Consider the following 17,820-nt stretch of genomic DNA (forward strand, 5'->3'; position numbering starts at 1 on the left):
CTGAGATCTTAGATTAAATGTAATCTGCATGCTAGGAAGTTTTTTTGTTTTTTTTTATCAAGAGCACTTAAGCAGTTTTGGACAATTCCATTTCAGAAGGCCTTTATGTTATGGGTGATTCATAAGTCTGCAGTCACATAGAGTGACTGCAGACTTATCACTTTTGACCAGACAACCCCTTTAATAATGGGTGTGAAGAATATTGGAGATATAATTCCATGTCAATCATTGTAACCTATTTGGCAGGGGATTAAAAAAAAAACCTTCCGTGTGCAGTTGTAACAGAACAGTTAGCAGCAGCATAGGTGGTCAAGAGATGGAGAGTGACAAATATCACACCTCAGGCCTGCTCAACTCAGAACAAAGGACTTACATGCCATGTGGTTCCTAGCCATGTGGATTTCCTTTAGTTAGACATATAAGAATTCCATATCGAGCTATGGAAATAGTATACGTTCTAGGCATACCTCGAATAGATTTTTGAAACCCCAAGGACATGGTGAATGTCTGCCTGGGTCTTGACTCAGTCTAGCACATAGGCACAGCCATTTGGAAACCCCTAGGGCCACTGTGTTTAGTCTCCATGCGTAGCAGGAGCCCAGCTGAATCCGAAGACATCAGAACTTGCTCCCTAGGACCGTCCATTAAGGAGTTATAAACCCTCTTAGTTTCTGGACTTTCTAGCTGCTAGAATCCAGGGGTGGAGATTTGAGTCCAGCCCAGGGGCCAGAAGGGGGGTGACCCAGAGGGATTAAAAAGCCCCTGCAGCTCTTCACCTATTGCTTTTTCTCTGGGAGGCCGGGACAACACATCGTGTGGGAGAAGTCAGCCAACAGAGGGAACCACAAGCCTCCCATGTGGCAGCCCCTCCCTTGCAAGCCAGGCCTTCATCTGACTGGTAACTGACTCTTAATATCTGCATACTTTTGTACCACTACTATTGTGTTTGCATCTCTGACCATTATGTATCTATAACCCTTATGTATATAGTGTATTGTCTATATAAGAGAAGAAATGGATAAAGGCAGTACTCACCGAATCTTCATAAAACAGTCCTTTATTTTCAAATACGGGACATGGTGGTGGACGGCATACGGCAAGATCCCAGAGTACGAAGCTCTGAGGTGCCCATTAGCAGCGCACAGGTCAGGAAGTGTTCCCGCAGCTCCACTGCCTGCAGTAGAAAGTGGAGCTGTAGGAAACCACCCTTAGCTACCGTGGTTCTCCGAAAATAAGACAGGGTCTTATATTATATTTTGCTCCAAAAGATGGTTTATGGCTTTTTTCAGCCATAAATCCACAGTTACTCAAAATCAACATTTATTCAAATATAATCATGTCATCGCATTCTGGAACATCAACATAACTCTACAAACCCTAAATTCCATCATGAATTTCTTGTGATCCTACAATAATCTACTCTTTACACATGGTGACAAAGAACAATGGGGTTAGAACGATCACTAATAGATCATTCTGTTACCATACAGTGGGGAAAATAAGTATTTGATACACTGCCTATTTTGCAAGTTTTCCCACCTACACAGAATGAAGAGGTCTGTAATTTTTATCGTAGGTACACTTCACCTATGAGATAGAAATCTAAAAATAAAAAAACAGAAAATCACATTGTATGATTTTTACATAATTAAATTGCATTTTATTGCATGAAATAAGTATCTGATCAACTACCAACCAGCAAGAATTCTGGCTCTCATGAACCTGTTAGTTTTTCTTTAAGAAGCCCTGCTACTTTGCACTCATTACCTGTATTAACTGCACCTGTTTGAACTTGTTACCTGTATAAAAGACACCTGTCCACACACTCAATCAACCACACTCCAACCTCTCCACCATGGCCAAGACCAAAGAGCTGTCTAAGGACACCAGGGACAAAATTGTAGACCAGCACAAGGTTGGAATAGGCTACAGGACAATAGGCAAAAAAAGCAAAAATTCTGAACTGAAAAATTTAATTAGTGTGCATGCAGTGTAAGTAAAAACAAAGACGAAAGCACAATACACAGTTACCCTAAAGTAAATAAAATAAATAAATAAACTGCAAAAGTGCATGAAGGTAATGATAATAATGAAAATAATAAAGGGTATTTAGATAACATAATTTAGATCAAAATAATGTAAAAGCCATCCCGCCTCATCACAGCAACCCTTGTGGGACAATTTTTGATCAAAATTATGTTAACTAAATACCCTTTATTATTTTCATTATTATCATTACCTTCATGCACTCTTGCAGTTTATTTATTTTATTTACTTTAGGGTAACTGTGTATTGTGCTTTTGTCTTTGTTTTTTTCAGGACAATAGGCCGGCAGCTTATTGAGAAGGCAACAACTGTTGGCGCAATTATTAGAAAATGGAAGAAACACAAGACGACTGTCAATCTTCCTCGAGCTGGGGCTACATGCTGGATCTCGCCTCGTGGGGTAAGGATGATTCTGTAAAGGGTCAGGAATCAGCCCAGAACTACACGGGAGGCCCTGGTCAATGACCTGAAGAGAGCTGGGACCACAGTCTCAAACATTACCGTTAGTAATACACTACGCCGTCAAGGATTAAAATCCTGCACGGCACACAATGTCCTCCTGTTCACGCCAGCACATGTCCAGGCCCGTTTGAAGTTTGCCAATGACCATCTTCATGATCCAGAGTAGGCATGAGAGATGGTCATGTAGTCAGATAAGACCAAAATAGAGTTTTTTGATCTCAACTCCACTCACTGTGTTTGGAGGAAGAAAGATGAGTACAACCACAAGAACACGGTCCCAACCGTGAAGCATGGTGGGGGAAACATCATACTTTGGGGGTGCTTTTCTGCAAAGGAGATAGGACGACTGCACCATATTGAAGGGAGGATGGATGGGGTCATGTATTGCTAGATTTTGGCCAACAACCTCCTTCCCTCAGTAAGAGCATTGAAGATGAGTTTTGGCTGAGTCTTCCAGCATGATAATTACCTGAAACATACAGCGAGGGCAATTAAGGCATGGCTCTATAAGAAGCATTTCTAGGTCCTGGAGTGGCTTAGCCAGTCTTCAGACCTGGTCCCAATAGAAAATCTTTGGAGGGAGCTGAAACTCAATGTTGCCCAGCGACAGCCCCGAAACCTGAAAAATCTTTTGGAGATCTGTATGGAGGAGTGGGCCAAAATCCCTGCTGCAGTGTGTGCAAACTTGGTCAAGAACTACAGGAAACGTCTGTAATTGCAAACAAAGGTTTCTCTATCAAATATTAAGTTCTGTTTTTCTATTGTATTAAATACTTATTCCATGAAATAAAATGCAAATTAATTATGTCATACAATGTGATTTTATGGATTTTTTTTAAGATTCTGTCTCTCACAGGCGAAGTGTAACTATGATAAAAAATTACAGACCTCTCCATTCTTTGTAGGTGGGAAAACCTCCAAAATCGTCAGTGTATCAAATACTTATTTTCCCCATTGTACATATCACGTTATCGGCAGCACATCTCCTGTTTACACTGGATGATGAGCTAACGAGAACAATGGTCCTGATTCATTAAGATTGGCATTGTGCAGGCCAGTGTTAATGAACAGGGCCGCTGAAGTAAGATGCACCTAATTTATTAAAATGCGCACACCACTTAATAAATGTGGAATCTACACATGCATACACACACACGTATAATGCACACACTACACTATACATATATATATATATATATAGTACAGACCAAAAGTTTGGACACACCTTCTCATTTAAAGATTTTTCTGTATTTTCTTGACTTTGAAAATTGTACATTCACACTGAAGGCATCAAAACTATGAACTAACACATGTGGAATTATATACTTAACAAAAAAGTGTGAAACAACTGAAAATATGTCTTATATTCTAGGTTCTTCAAAGTAGCCACCTTTTGCTTTGATGACTGCTTTGCACACTCTTGGCATTCTCTTGATGAGCTTCAAGAGGTAGTCACCGGAAATGGTTTTCACTTCACAGGTGTGCCCTGTCAGGTTTAATAAGTGGGATTTCTTGCCTTATAAATGGGGTTGGGACCATCAGTTGTGTTGTGCAGAAGTCTGGTGGATACACAGCTGATAGTCCTACTGAATAGACTGTTAGAATTTGTATTATGGCAAGAAAAAAGCAGCTAAGTAAAGAAAAATCTTTGGCCATCATTACTTTAAGAAATGAAGGTCAGTCAGTCCGAAAAAATTTTGAAAACTTTGAAAGTGTCCCCAAGTGCAGTTGCAAAAACTATCAAGCGCTACAAAGAAACTGTCTCACATGAGGACCGCCCCAGGAAAGGAAGACCAAGAGTCACCTCTGCTTCTGTGGATAAGTTTATCCGAGTCACCAGCCTCAGAAATCGCAGGTTAACAGCAGCTCAGATTAGAGACCAGGTCAATGCCACACAGAGTTCTAGCAGCAGACACATATCTTCAACAACTGTTAAGGGGAGACTTTGTGCAGCAGGTCTTCATGGTAAAATAGCTGCTAGGAAACCACTGCTAAGGACAGGCAACAAGCAGAAGAGACCTGTTTGGGCTAAAGAACACAAGGAATGGACATTAGACCAGTGGAAATCTGTGCTTTGGTCTGATGAGTCCAAATTTGAGATCTTTGTTTCCAACCACTGTGTCTTTGTGCGACGCAGAAAAGGTGAACGGATGGACTCTACACGCCTGGTTCCCACCGTGAAGCATGGAGGAGGAGGTGTGATGGTGTGGGGGTGCTTTGCTGGTGACACTGTTGGGGATTTATTCAAAATTGAAGGCATACTGAACCAGCATGGCTACCACAGCATCTTGCAGCGGCATGCTATTCCATCCGGTTTGCGTTTAGTTGGACCATCATTTATTTTTCAACAGGACAATGACCCCAAACACACCTCCAGGCTGTGTAAGGGCTATTTGACCAAGAAGGTTTGGGGTGAGCTGGACCGCAGAGTGAAGGCAAAAGGGCCAACAAGTGCTAAGCATCTCTGGGAACTCCTTCAAGATTGTTGGAAGACCATTTCCGGTGACTACTTCTTGAAGCTCATCAAGAGAATGCCAAGAGTGTGCAAGCAGTCATCAAAGCAAAAGGTGGCTACTTTGAAGAACCTAGAATATAAGACATATTTTCAGTAGTTTCACACTTTTTTCTTAAGTATATAATTCCACATGTGTTAATTCATAGTTTTGATGCCTTCAGTGTGAATGTACAATTTTCATAGTCATGAAAATACAGAAAAATCTTTAAATGAGAAGGTGTCCAAACTTTTGGTCTGTACTGTACATTTACACACATATAAACACACAGACACACTGCACACAAACATGTATATGTACACACACACACTACTCAAATATACCAGCCTGTCTCCTATTCAGCTCTAGACTCTGGGGGTTGTAAGAGGGGAACCCTGAGAAATTGCCCAGTTTGCTCTTCCTTCCCCTTATTTCCAGCTATCCATACCGGAGTGTCTCCTGTTCAGTTCCTACAGACTCCTACAGTTAAGCGACCCTTGGTAACATCATGTTCACATGACTGTGAAGTCACCAAAGGTCCTTAAGCAGTCTTAACCTTGGAATAGAAATGCTGGGGGCCCTTAAGAGAGTGGGGACCCTGGGTGATTGCCCAGTTTGACTTCCCCTAATTCCAGCCTTGACTGTAACTAGGGCTTCTTTTTCAAGCATATAAATCCTGTAAAATCATGCTAAGGCTCTTTTGTGGGGTAGGTCTTATTTTCGGGGAAACACGGTACCTGCCTGGCGCTTTCTCTATGACATAGATGTAAGGATCTCATGCCCGCTGCTTGCATCATTTAGGCTATGTCCAGTAATGATCCGTTAGAATGGATCCAGCAGCAATCCGTTGGCAAAAAAGTTGTGCAGACACAACTTTTTAATCCGTTTTTTAAAAACTGATCTTTGCTGGATTTGTTTTTTAGCATTGAAGTCTATTGAAAACGGATCTATTAATTAGCCATCGGTTTTTCTTTCATTTGTAAAGAATCCTTTTTTTGCTTACTGGATCCATTACAAATGGAAGAAAATGGATGGTTAATTATTGGATCCGTTTTCCATAGACTTCTATGTTAAAGACAAGGATCCAGCAGAGATCAGTTTTTTAAAAAGGGACTAAAAAAGTATATTTATAAAATAAAGTGATTGCTGATGGAGCAGCATCTGACCAGAAGACCAGTCCATCATCCTCTTCCATTAAAACAGAAGTTTTCCCATATTCCATCAGCAGTCATTTAATTTTTTATCTAAGAGAGAATGCTATGAAATAAAGACAGAAGAATAACAAAAATAACAAGAGAATATGCTATGTAATGGAAGGTGTGTTATATATAACAAAAGATGATATTATGTAATAATAGAATGGCGCTAAACATAACAAAAAAGGACATTAAGTATTAAGAGATGGAACCATACATAACTAAAGAGGAGGCAACGTAATAAGGGATGATGCTGTACAAAACTAGAGAGGATACTATGCAATAAGATATGGTACTATACATTAGAGAGGAAATTATGTAATATATATACAAACACAGTATATTATCTGTAGCTTTGTCTACATAAAAGGGGGGGGGCCAGACATGCTTTTTACACAAGGGCCCCAAGCTCCTGCACCTCATGTATGGCTGTGTCCAGACTCTTTCCCAACAGTAGATGTCGGGAAAAAGAAAAAACAGATTTGTTTGATTTCCACGTACCCGATTCTTTGTTCTTGAATAGACAAGACACTGGCAGAGGTGTCAGGCAGCAGCTTATTCCCATTTTTTATTAAACTTAATGTTTATGTGAGTGTCATGAGGAATACCTTTTGGACCAAACACGCGCTCAGCTTGCAGCTATCTAACGCATTTAGCTAGCTTTAAAGGGATAATCTTTATGTGTTTTCAGGAGCGCATTGCTCCCCTGCCTCCTGGCTTCCTGCTTGCTAGGAAAAGGAGGGGTGGTGTGCTCCCGATAATTGACAGTTCCGACCAGTGGCATGGCTACTCTGCTGGCCTTATTTGTTCGCTCTCCGATGCTGCTAATAGAGGGAGCTGTATTTCTGCAGCATCTGAGGGGCACTGAAGCGAGCCGAAGCCAGCAATCCAGGCAGCTTCAGAGCAGCATTTGCAAGCTGTATAGCAAAGATCTTGCAAGTGCTAGGCTCCCTGTCCAGGAAACCATCTATCTCTGATAGACTGCAGAGGTAGCCAGTAACCTAGGAAACAAGCAATAAAATTATAACATTAGAAATCCCTGTTATTAAAAATACTCTCAGGTTTCAAGAAGAGATGAATTGCAAAGTTTCTTATTTTTACAGTAACTTTAGAAGATGATAAAAAAAACCTTTAACAAACAAGATAATAAAAAATATGTAGCATGTTACATTAACAGACAAGACTAGAAACCACAGCTGCGCCATGGGACTGATCATTGAGTGAAGCTGGATTTTTCGATACTCAGCGTTCCTTGACCCTTTCATATACGATGAAGTGAAGTTCTGCCATTCAATGGAACAATCAATGCTTACAGTTGCATATATTGTTATTTTAGTTATTATTACTACGCTCAGCTGCTCAATGGTTTATAAAAAAATATCTCTTGGGCATACAGAAAGATATCAAGCAAGCTGCTACTTCTGCTTAACAGAGAAAAAAAACAGGTAACAGTCAATTGCTTTGATGAATTCACTATGTGCTCAGAATTCATGTCATAGAGCAAGGCCGAGAGCAGTTTGATTAATTACAAGCTTTTCCATTTGTGTTTTTGTGTCCCAGTCTAATGACAGCCAATGTAAGTAACTGGATATAGATTGCCTGTGATTTATTAACATAATAATTACTCGGAGGGTCTGCCACACACTGATTCATGAAAAGCATACATCTAGAACGAAAACAAACAATCCTGGATTTAGATATCAATGGATAGATAAATGGTCCCTGTCGTATATCACATCATGTTATTAAATTACTTGCAGCGTAATAGGGGCTAATGCAGGAAATGGAGTGAGTGGTCTGATGTGGTCTATTTACTTAATGCTAATTTGATAATATTACTTCATCTGCCAACTGCACATTTCACTGTTGTATGATATTGTTATTGGTACCTAGCAATTACATGGTAATAAGCGACATCTTTCAGGAAGTTTGCAACACACATGAAATTATAATGTCCTCTTTGTTGGCTTAGGCTCTCTGTTCGCACTGGCATCATGGGTTATGCTATAGAAATGCTACACGAGGAACTGTTTTCAGTCATAACCGCCAGATCCTGCCTGACACCGAAATACATTTTTTCAAGTATTGTTGGTTTTAAAATAATAAATAGAGACATACTCACCTTCAAGTGATCTCGCTGGTCCAGCACAGGTCACTCCCGAGGACATCCTCTGGAAGAGATGCTTGCTCCGTTAGGAAATCGCTGGAATGCTGCAACCTGTGATTGACTGCAGCAGTCAGGTGACTAGAAGAACCTGTCATCAAAGAAAGATGGTGTGATCTTCTAGCCACCTGACCGCTACAGTCAATCAGAGGCTGCAGCTGTCCTGTGACCTTCGAATAGACCAAGCATCACTTCTGGAGTTGGCGCCGACCTCCGTAGCAGCCTGCGCTGACTCAGTGAAGGTGCTGGAAGGTGAGTATGCCTCTATTCACTATTTTAAAATCATCAATAACTGAAAAAATATATCTATTTTGGTGTTGGACAACCTCTTTAAACAGTATGCCACTGGTCAAGATGGGAGCGGATCTACCTGAGGTTGGTACCCAGCTCCTGTTGGGAGGCAGGTCATTTACATATTTACGGTAGTCATTATATCATAAAATACATACACATTATCCTTTGATAGATCACTATTAAGGTACAATGAGTAGATGGTAAAATAGGATATACAAAATACTTGTTAATTTATAGTGTAATTTGGAATATTGTTTTGTACATAAATCCAAGTCTGCGCAAATATGAAATGAAAATGTTACTTTTATTTTTTTTAGATTGAAACTTTGGGGTACACATAAATCTTGAAAATGAAGGGGCTTCAGGTCATGTTGTAGTTTCTTGAACTCTTTATCACCAGGTTGAGTTATCCAGATTTCAAGAAATCTACAAGTTTAGAGGGATTCATTCTACAGCCCATTTTATATTAAAAAAAGCTTAGTTTTACAAACAGCAAAGCACTCGGAGTTTCTTGACAGCAAGCAATGAAGGAATGCAAATTATTAAATTTCTAGTTCGATTAGAGGGTTGTGCTCATCTATTATCTTAAGGAGTGCATTGCCCCTCAGCCTCCCAGCTTTCTGATTGCCAGGGAGAGCTATGGTCCTCCTGAAGATTGGCGGTTCGAATCTGTGCCATGGCTGTGCGCTGCTCCGAGCTACGCACTCTCTGATACTGTAAACAGAGGTAGCTTCTGCAACACCTTAAGAACGCAGGGACACTGTAGATGGTCGGATCCAGAGATCCAGCCAGCTTCAGAGCAGCACTTGTCAGTTTTAAAGCTAAGAGCTTGCTTATGAAACCAGCCACATCTGATAGCATGCAGCGATGGCTGGTAACCTAGACAATGTAGCAGCTAATTGTAGAAGTGAAAATCCCTCTGTTCTTCAGAACAGAGAGGATTTTTCATAAGAGGTAAGTTGCAAAGCTGCTTGTTTTTACAAACCCTTTGCAATTTTACCCATTTATTACCCAATCAGGTGTGATCCCGTGCTGTAATGTCTGTATACTCTTTTGCTTCCCCTCCTGCCCAGTAGATGTGGTATGATCAGACCATGTCTCTGCACAGTAAGACACAGCCATTACACAGTACACAGCAGGGGCACATTTATGAGATTATCTCAGCACAGGAACATTTTATTTAAACGCATCCAGTTGTGGAAATTATTATTATTCCAAGATCTGTTGACTAAAATGTACTTTGTTCATGGGAAAATCCCTTTAACTTCAAATCTTTGGGGCTCACACCCACCACCCCACCAATTAGTTGTTGATGGGACCATGGCACACCAGAATCGGCACAGCTTCATATATTGTTCAGTGACTGAATGATACTGAAAACTCACTCCCATTCACTTTTATGGAACAAGGTTTGCATAAACATTCACAGCCACCACACAATGAGCGGAGCTGTGCAATGTGGTTCCATTAATCAGCTAATGGGTCAGAACCTTGATAATCTGATCCTAAGGATAGATCATCAGCATTAAAGTCCTGGAGAACACTCTTAACATCTCATATGCTGACTTCTTTAAATTTTTAGCTTCCCCATTCTCAAACCACTATTAGAATAATTATCTGACATGTTTTAAAGGGAATCTGTCACCAGATTTTTGCCTTCTAATTAGTGATGAGCGAGTATTTTTTGTTAACCCTTTCGCCGAGTATACTAGGCCAAGCACCGAGTATTTATAGCGTGCTCGGGCTTTAAGTTTTCGTCGCTCCGTGTAGATGATTTGCGACTGTTTGACAGATTTAATACATGTGAGGAATGCTGGAAAAACAGGCATTCCTCACATGTATTAAATCTGTCAAACAGTCGCAAATCATGTTCACGGAGCGACGAAAACTTTAAGCCCGAGCACGCTATAAATACTCGGTGCTCGGCCTAGTATACTCGGCGAAAGGGTTAATAAAACATACTCGCTCATCACTACTTCTAATCTAAGACCAGAATAATGTAGAGATATGGACTCTAATTCCAGTGATGTGCTACTTACTAGGCTACTTGCTGTAGTTTTGATAAAATCACTGCTGCCAGGTTGTCCTCAATATGCATGAGCTCTGTATAACCCCTGCCCCACCACTGAATAGCAGCTTTCTGCATATGCACAGTACACTGAAAGCTAACAATCAGTGGTGTGAGTGGGGTTATACAGCAATCAGCATTGAGCGAACAGTGAAAACTGTAATTTTATCAAAACTGCAGCAAGTAGTCCAATAAATGATACATCGCTGGAATCAGGGTCTCTGCCCCTATATCATGCTGCTCTTCGATGGGTTATCAAAAGCTTGTGACAAATGATGGCTTCCATCAATAATAAAAGCTTTTCTTTTTGTAAGTTATACAAGTTTCCACTGTACTTTCTGTATCATTAACTTCTTTTTAGTCATAGGAACCTTCACATTTCCTTTCATTTAGTTACATGCCAAAAGATACAAAACAAAAATCTAATCAGTCAAATTCTTTCTGGCAGAAGTCAGTAAGACTTAGCTTCAATCACTGCACTTAGGTTCACAATCTAGTGGCAATTGTATAGAAGTAAACATATGAAGAATTATGGATCACACAAGTTTAGTTTGAAGGAGACAATACATTGTAAATTCTGCATCCTGAAGGACTAAAACCAGGAGACATTAGAAAGTCTCAGCAGACTGCTTATATATAGAAAAGCGTATATAAAAATTTGGTATTGGCATTTATTTTTCTTTGTCCTTGTAAATAATTCTGTATAGTTCTTACCTACTGACATATGAACTATACAGTCTGTACTACATGACTATCACAAGTTACTCAAATATCGGGTTCTTACCGTAAGTAAAATACTCCACTTCAGGAGGAAGTGTGACCAAAGATAAATCACTTTCTTGGATATTTTTATCCACATACTGTTGTGCTTTAGAGGCTTGCATAAAAGCTAGTAGCCTTGCAGTAAATGCTGCAATGAAGATGGAGAGCATTCCAAAATCGAGCACATTCCACAGCTGCAGGACATATTCCCTGGGTCCTTCCAGCCACAGCTCCTTACACTCCGACCACATCATTCCTACAGAAGAAAAAGAGGATCTCAGCAGTTACATAATGCAGTGAAAAGCTTATTCTCCATTCCAGCCAAGCTAACCTATGCGATTGTCACAGCATTTATATTGCTTCATACATAGAGACTGGTGTCAAAAAATCTAAATAATTCAACCTCTAAGAATTCTAAGGGTTAAAAATCAAAAGTGAAAAATCAGAGTCAGTTATTGATTTCCTTTTACATGGTCACCGTATGTATTATTGAAAGGATGTGATATATATGCATGAGGGGTTAGCATCTTGAAGGTGTGAGCTAGTCACCCCCATACCTGCTTAGCATGCAAATAGCTACATGATCTCCAGCATTATTCAAAAGTAAAAATCCTGCCCTGCTAAATCCACAAAATGCTGAAGGAATATGTGTTTTATTTTAGTATAACACTGCCTTGTATGTCCCATGTACACTAGCTAACATCATGAGCTGATTGTAGAAAGTGTATTCTTCTGTTTATTGTAAATGCCCTGTATATATTGAGATCCATAGGCTTTCTTTTGGTCTCCCTCAGGTCGTTACATGTTGGAGTTTTAATTGTCAATGATTAAGCGCAATTAAATTGACAAGGAAGCAGCTACGAAGTTGTGTAAGACAAGGGGGGAAATATATGTCTGCAACCGCAAATGGGTTGTTCCATATTTGCTAATTCACTCACTCACTAGTGCTAATTACTAGAGGTCCTTTCACTTGTTGATGGGTAAACAAGCAAGACGCTTGTTCGTTGTCTGATTGGATCATTCATGCTGACCATTAAATCATTGTCGTTGGCAGCACATCTTATCATGTAAACAGGGAACATGCTCCAGGTAATATGCATACTGTATCGGGACAAAATTATTATGATTGTTATGTCCCATACAGTTTGTATAAGCCCCTGTGAATAGTTCTTTAAATGAACATCAATTAACTTGCATATATTTGTTGTAGTCAGAAATCTGCAGTATATGCATCTCTAACCGTTAGGGTTCACCCAAACTTGAACCAGAACTTCAACTCCATAGAAGTCAATGGAGACCCAAGCTTTGTTGCTGTAAAATGGTTGTAGTAAGAGCTAGGGGTCTGCGAAAGCCCAGAACTCCGAACACTGAAACGGACTTCCGGGAGAAGTTCATGTTCGTGTTTGAACTTTAAAGTTTGGGTTCTCTCGTCTCTAGTTACCACAATTAAGCAATGCAATCAAAACAATGCTTGGGATATCTTGCAAAACTTACAGATGTTAAATGAACAATATTTCTAATGCCTAAATGTGGACGATTGTATCTGAAATAAATACATGTGTCTGACATTTCTACATCGGATACCATTTGTTTTCATATAGAATAAACATGTTAAAAATTAACCTACCTAGAACCCATACCATGATGAGCATTTCCGTCCATGTAAATCGTGTGGTCTTCACTCTGAAAATCTGCTTTGGATATTCAATGACAGTGATGTTTGGTAGAGTTTTGATGCCTTCAAATCTATCTGATGCATTGAAGACGAGTAGGCACAGGAAAATGATAAATGAGGCAGCGTGTGCCACAAACTTCATGAAAGGGCTTCGAAGAATCTTGCCTAACTAGAAGAAAGAAATACGGTTACTAGGAAATATGTGTAAAATACAGGGCAGAGGAAAACAGGATTGGCATGTGGGTGTTTAATATGTATAACATTTCCAATATTAAATAATCTGGTATACATCTTTCTTCCCCAATAGATACTATGCAGTGTGTTTAGATAAAGCCATAGCATTAATAAAAAATCATAGAAGTTGAGTAATAATAGTAATAAAACATTTTATAAGATTTTCTAAAACTCTTCCAAGATACTAGCCAAATGTTATCAATTTAAGAGAGAGGAGCAAAACCTTTTATGTTGAAAGAAACTGGCCGTGTGTGCACAAAAGGCTGACATGCATGAACATTCTCAATGTGTGAGTGCACTTAAAGAGCATTTCACCAATACCGACCTTTACAAAGTATCACATCCAATAGGAAAAAATAATAGTGCTGGCTACTATCGTGCTTTATACAAACAATGTACATGGCTTTGGAAAAGGTCAGGCAGTTTCTTATACATTAGTATATAAGAAAATCTTGTACCACCTCCTACATTCAGTGACTACACTACTATACACATGTCTAAAAAATATCAAAAAACATATGTTTACTGATGTGTTGGCACATGAAAGCCATCATCGAGCTGGGGAATTCTCTAACATACAATATCTTAAGGCCCTAATACACATTAGACTAATGTCAACCAAACCCACCGATATTGAAGGATTCAGCTGAAAGTCTAATATGTATGGGGGTACCGGCCGACTGATTGTCGGTGAAAATGTCTATCGCTTGTGGCCAATTTCAGACTGCTGATCGCATTTTTCTCCCGTAGATAACTCACTGGTAGATGTGTCAGCCGGTGGCTTTCTCAGAGAACACAGGAACCGACGGCAGAATTGGCACTCCTGTGTATGGGAGACTTGGCTCAGATGGCTATCGGCTGAACGATCGTCCGCAGCATTGTTTGGCCGACAGCCATCTAATGTGTTTGGTCAGTTTTAGCTGGCCATACACTAAACATAGCTATAGGATGAATGCCTATTTCACTGACTATAAAATTCCCTGACCTCTTGGCTTGGTCACAGTCGAAATGTACTGACATGTGCTGATACTTGGCACTTGTTCCTGGAATCTGCAACCTATGACACTCCAGCTATTGCAAAATTACAATTCACAACAATTCCCAATATGTTGCATGCTGGGAATTGTAGCTTCAGAATACCAAGGGTTGCTGACCCATGGATTTCTAGGCATTAAAAGTAGAGCATGAGGAATTCAGTACCCGGCTGCATGGAGCAATCCAGTAGCCGACAGCGAGGAATGGCAAGCCCAAGGCGACGACCAGTACAACCAGACATTTGATGGCAATAGGCTGTTCTCGTAATCCTGAGAGGTTTTCATACCAGATGGTTAAAAGTTGCTGTTGGCAATTTGGGTGTGCGACAAACTGCAAACACAATAATATTAATAATCAATTAACAATTATCATCAGATCTATCCAGGACATCGGTTGAGTGGAACATTATTGAAGAAAAATGTGCATAGTTCGCAATTCCCATGTTTCAATTTAAATTTGGATTACTATAGGAAATAATAATATAAATTGTCGACGCAGCATTGTAAAAAGCCATGAACCATTACAATACAAGACTGGTAATGTATGTGTCAAATATGCATGACTGCTGCAGCTACGTTCATATACACAATCCTCTGGCTTACCTAGCGCTGCTGCCTTTTGGAAAAACCATAAATAAGAAATGAGTTGTATGGTTTGAACAAATAGTTGGAGTAATGAGCTCACGCAATCTACACAGAAATATGTACTGGAATAATACAGAAGAAAATTGACTATTAGTTTTTACAATTTTCTCAATTTAAGTGGTAGCTCCACATAAATATAGAAGATTAGTTTATACAATTCTATGTATTGTGACAACTAGTAAGAGGTTGCGAAAAGATAGATTGCATCACAAGATTGTGTTCCAGAACCTGGTTAAAGCGGTTGGCCACCACCGATTTTTTTTCACAAATTGGGCTAGAATGTTGAAAAAAAATCCATTACACTTTAAATTACCAATCCTCCACCACATCCCTTCCTCTGCTGCCTAGATCCGCGTCAGTTTCCATGCTTCTTTTTCTAGGCGGATGGACACTCATCACAGCAGTAACCAACACGACACCGCTGCAGTCAAACCAGTTCTGTCCATCATGCTCGGTTCATAGACACATGAGACTATTGTAGTCAATCACTGGCCACTACAGTGACTGACAGCAGCAGAAAATACTGATACCACTTGGAGTTGAGATGCCAACCTCAGCCTGAATGTCCCACCTACAGTATTTTGTTCCAGAGGACTGTGTAGTGAGTCAGATTATGACATGGTTACAGCAGGGTATCTATGGCATAAAAATGGGATATGCCATCATTTTATCATCACTGGGAGGTTTAACAGACAAGATCTCCTCCGATTAAGAGAACGAAGGTGACACTTGGCTGGTTTAGTCTGGTGTCCACTTCGCCCAGCTGTACTTCACTTCACAGTTGATAGCTGTGAGCATTGATGTGCAAAACTTTGAAGAAGATGATACGCGAAAGCAGCACTGCAGCCTCTTTAGTTTCAAAATTGCTGAAGGTCTTTCTGATGGAAAGTGTTGGTAAATTTTAGTGACAGGAATCAACCTTTCAGCTCTACTATACTGGCACTCTTAAAAAGAACTTGTACACCTATAAAAAGGGCATTAAAGAGTAACCATGTTTTTTTTAGTATATCAATAGTAAACTTGAAAATAAGAAAGCTTCTAATATTTATTTTCAAAGAAGTCAACTTTTTTTCTCCACCATGACTTATCAGTCATTCTCAAAATTCTCAATTCACAAGCAAAATGTGTCTGCAGTGAACACAGATGTTCCCATTACTGAGGTAGGAGATGACACAAAATGACAGTTTGTGATGATAATGTTCTATGGAGAACTGTAACTGTCATTTCAAAAGAACTTGCAGCAGAATGTCTGTGTCTGCCTCTAGTGCTAGAGGCAGACACAGATCTTCTAGAGTCTAGCACCTCCCTCCTCCATAGAATTTTAAAAACACAAACTGTCCTTCTATCTGTAATGTGAACATCTATTTTCAATTAATACATATTTTACAAATTTTATGCATAATTTAAAAATTAAATATCAATCCGGAACGAGAAGGAAACAGATTTCTTTGATAAGATATATTACAATTTTTCTTATTTTCATGTGCATTATTGAATTATGAAATAAAAATTAAAATTATGGTTACTCTTTAAACAAATGGTCTTGTAAGAGATCTGCTGTGACATCTTCAGCTTTGTTGTCTGATTTGCAGATTGCGTTCATTGAAGTAAGTTAATGATCAAGCAGCACTGTCACACTTATTAAACTGAAGGTTAAAAAGAAAATTAAATTGTTTTTTGTTCATCTGTGACTGATTACACCAGAAGCTGCACAATGTCTGACAGTCATAGGCAGGGAAGCAAGCTAATGGGATATTTACTCCAATACTGGCTTGACTCAAATATTGTCTCGTTAGGAAGGATTCAAACACACTTGTCTTGTCTTTTCACTTGTATTCTTATGTTAGTTTAGATTTTTTACATCAACAACAAAGTTTAAACTAAGCGCAAATCCTATTTGATTTGCGCTTAGTTTAGCGTTAGAAGAGGTAGGAGAATGGCTGCACACTTGAGCCGTCATTTAGCTGTCTGATGGATTGTAGGTAACATTAGATCAGGCAGCCTGCACTGTTGTGTATTACATGCAAGCTCTATAAGCCAAATGGCACATTTTTAATGAAAATAAATTACAAATTGTTTTTTATTAATAAAAGTACATACAATCAAATAAAATAATTTCAAAGGTATCCATAGCCTTGAAAGCAAATCTACCAGTAGGATCAACCCTCCTAAGTTGTCTATTTATGAAAGTAGATTATAGAAAATTTAATAAAATGATGCCTTGATATTTACAATCTGATGTTTTATTCCCGAAAAATCAAATTTTTTTCTTAATATGTAAATAAGCCGTTAAGATCTATGGGCAAGACATAGATCAACCCGAGAATCTGCCTAAAGAGCTTATTTGAAATGAAAGGGTGCACTATCAGTGAGAGACGTGTAATGACTGACAGTCTGCTCTCCCAATCTACATGTTTCACCCTTTCATTTTACATAACCTCTGCAAGCAGATTCCCAGGAAGATCTTTGTCCTGCCCATAGATCATAGTCGCTAATTTACATATAACAAAAACGTGGATTTCTCTGTAATAAAACATTGGATTGTACTTTTCAAAGTATCACTTTATTCAACTTCCTATGACCTGCATGCCAATATAGGCAGCTTAGGAGGTCTGATCCTAGTGACAGATTACCTTTAAGTATTAACTTTTAATGCTTACCTTATTTATTTGAGCAATATGTACAGGTTGGACATATCAAATTTCTTGCATATACATCCATGAGGCATAACAGTAAACATTCTCGAGT

The 17,820-nt window shown here is 39.3% G+C and overlaps 1 protein-coding gene across 4 annotated transcripts in view; it reads right to left on the reverse strand.

Moving 5' to 3' along the window:
* TRPC3 (transient receptor potential cation channel subfamily C member 3) overlaps nt 1-17,820 on the reverse strand; it is a 443,652-nt gene that overhangs the window by 78,714 nt on the left and 347,118 nt on the right. For all 4 annotated transcript variants that reach the window (XM_073641255.1, XM_073641245.1, XM_073641236.1 and 1 more), the window contains exons 4-6: nt 14,594-14,758; nt 13,112-13,328; nt 11,507-11,740 (exon numbers count right to left, since the gene is read on the reverse strand). In XM_073641255.1, coding sequence (XP_073497356.1) covers nt 11,507-11,740; nt 13,112-13,328; nt 14,594-14,758 — 616 coding nt within the window. The remainder of the gene's footprint in view (nt 1-11,506; nt 11,741-13,111; nt 13,329-14,593; nt 14,759-17,820) is intronic.

This window comes from Phyllobates terribilis, unplaced genomic scaffold (genome assembly GCF_046119375.1).
Source record: "Phyllobates terribilis strain yellow unplaced genomic scaffold, ASM4611937v1 Scaffold_1__5_contigs__length_1240528914, whole genome shotgun sequence".
NCBI lineage: Eukaryota > Metazoa > Chordata > Amphibia > Anura > Dendrobatidae > Phyllobates > Phyllobates terribilis.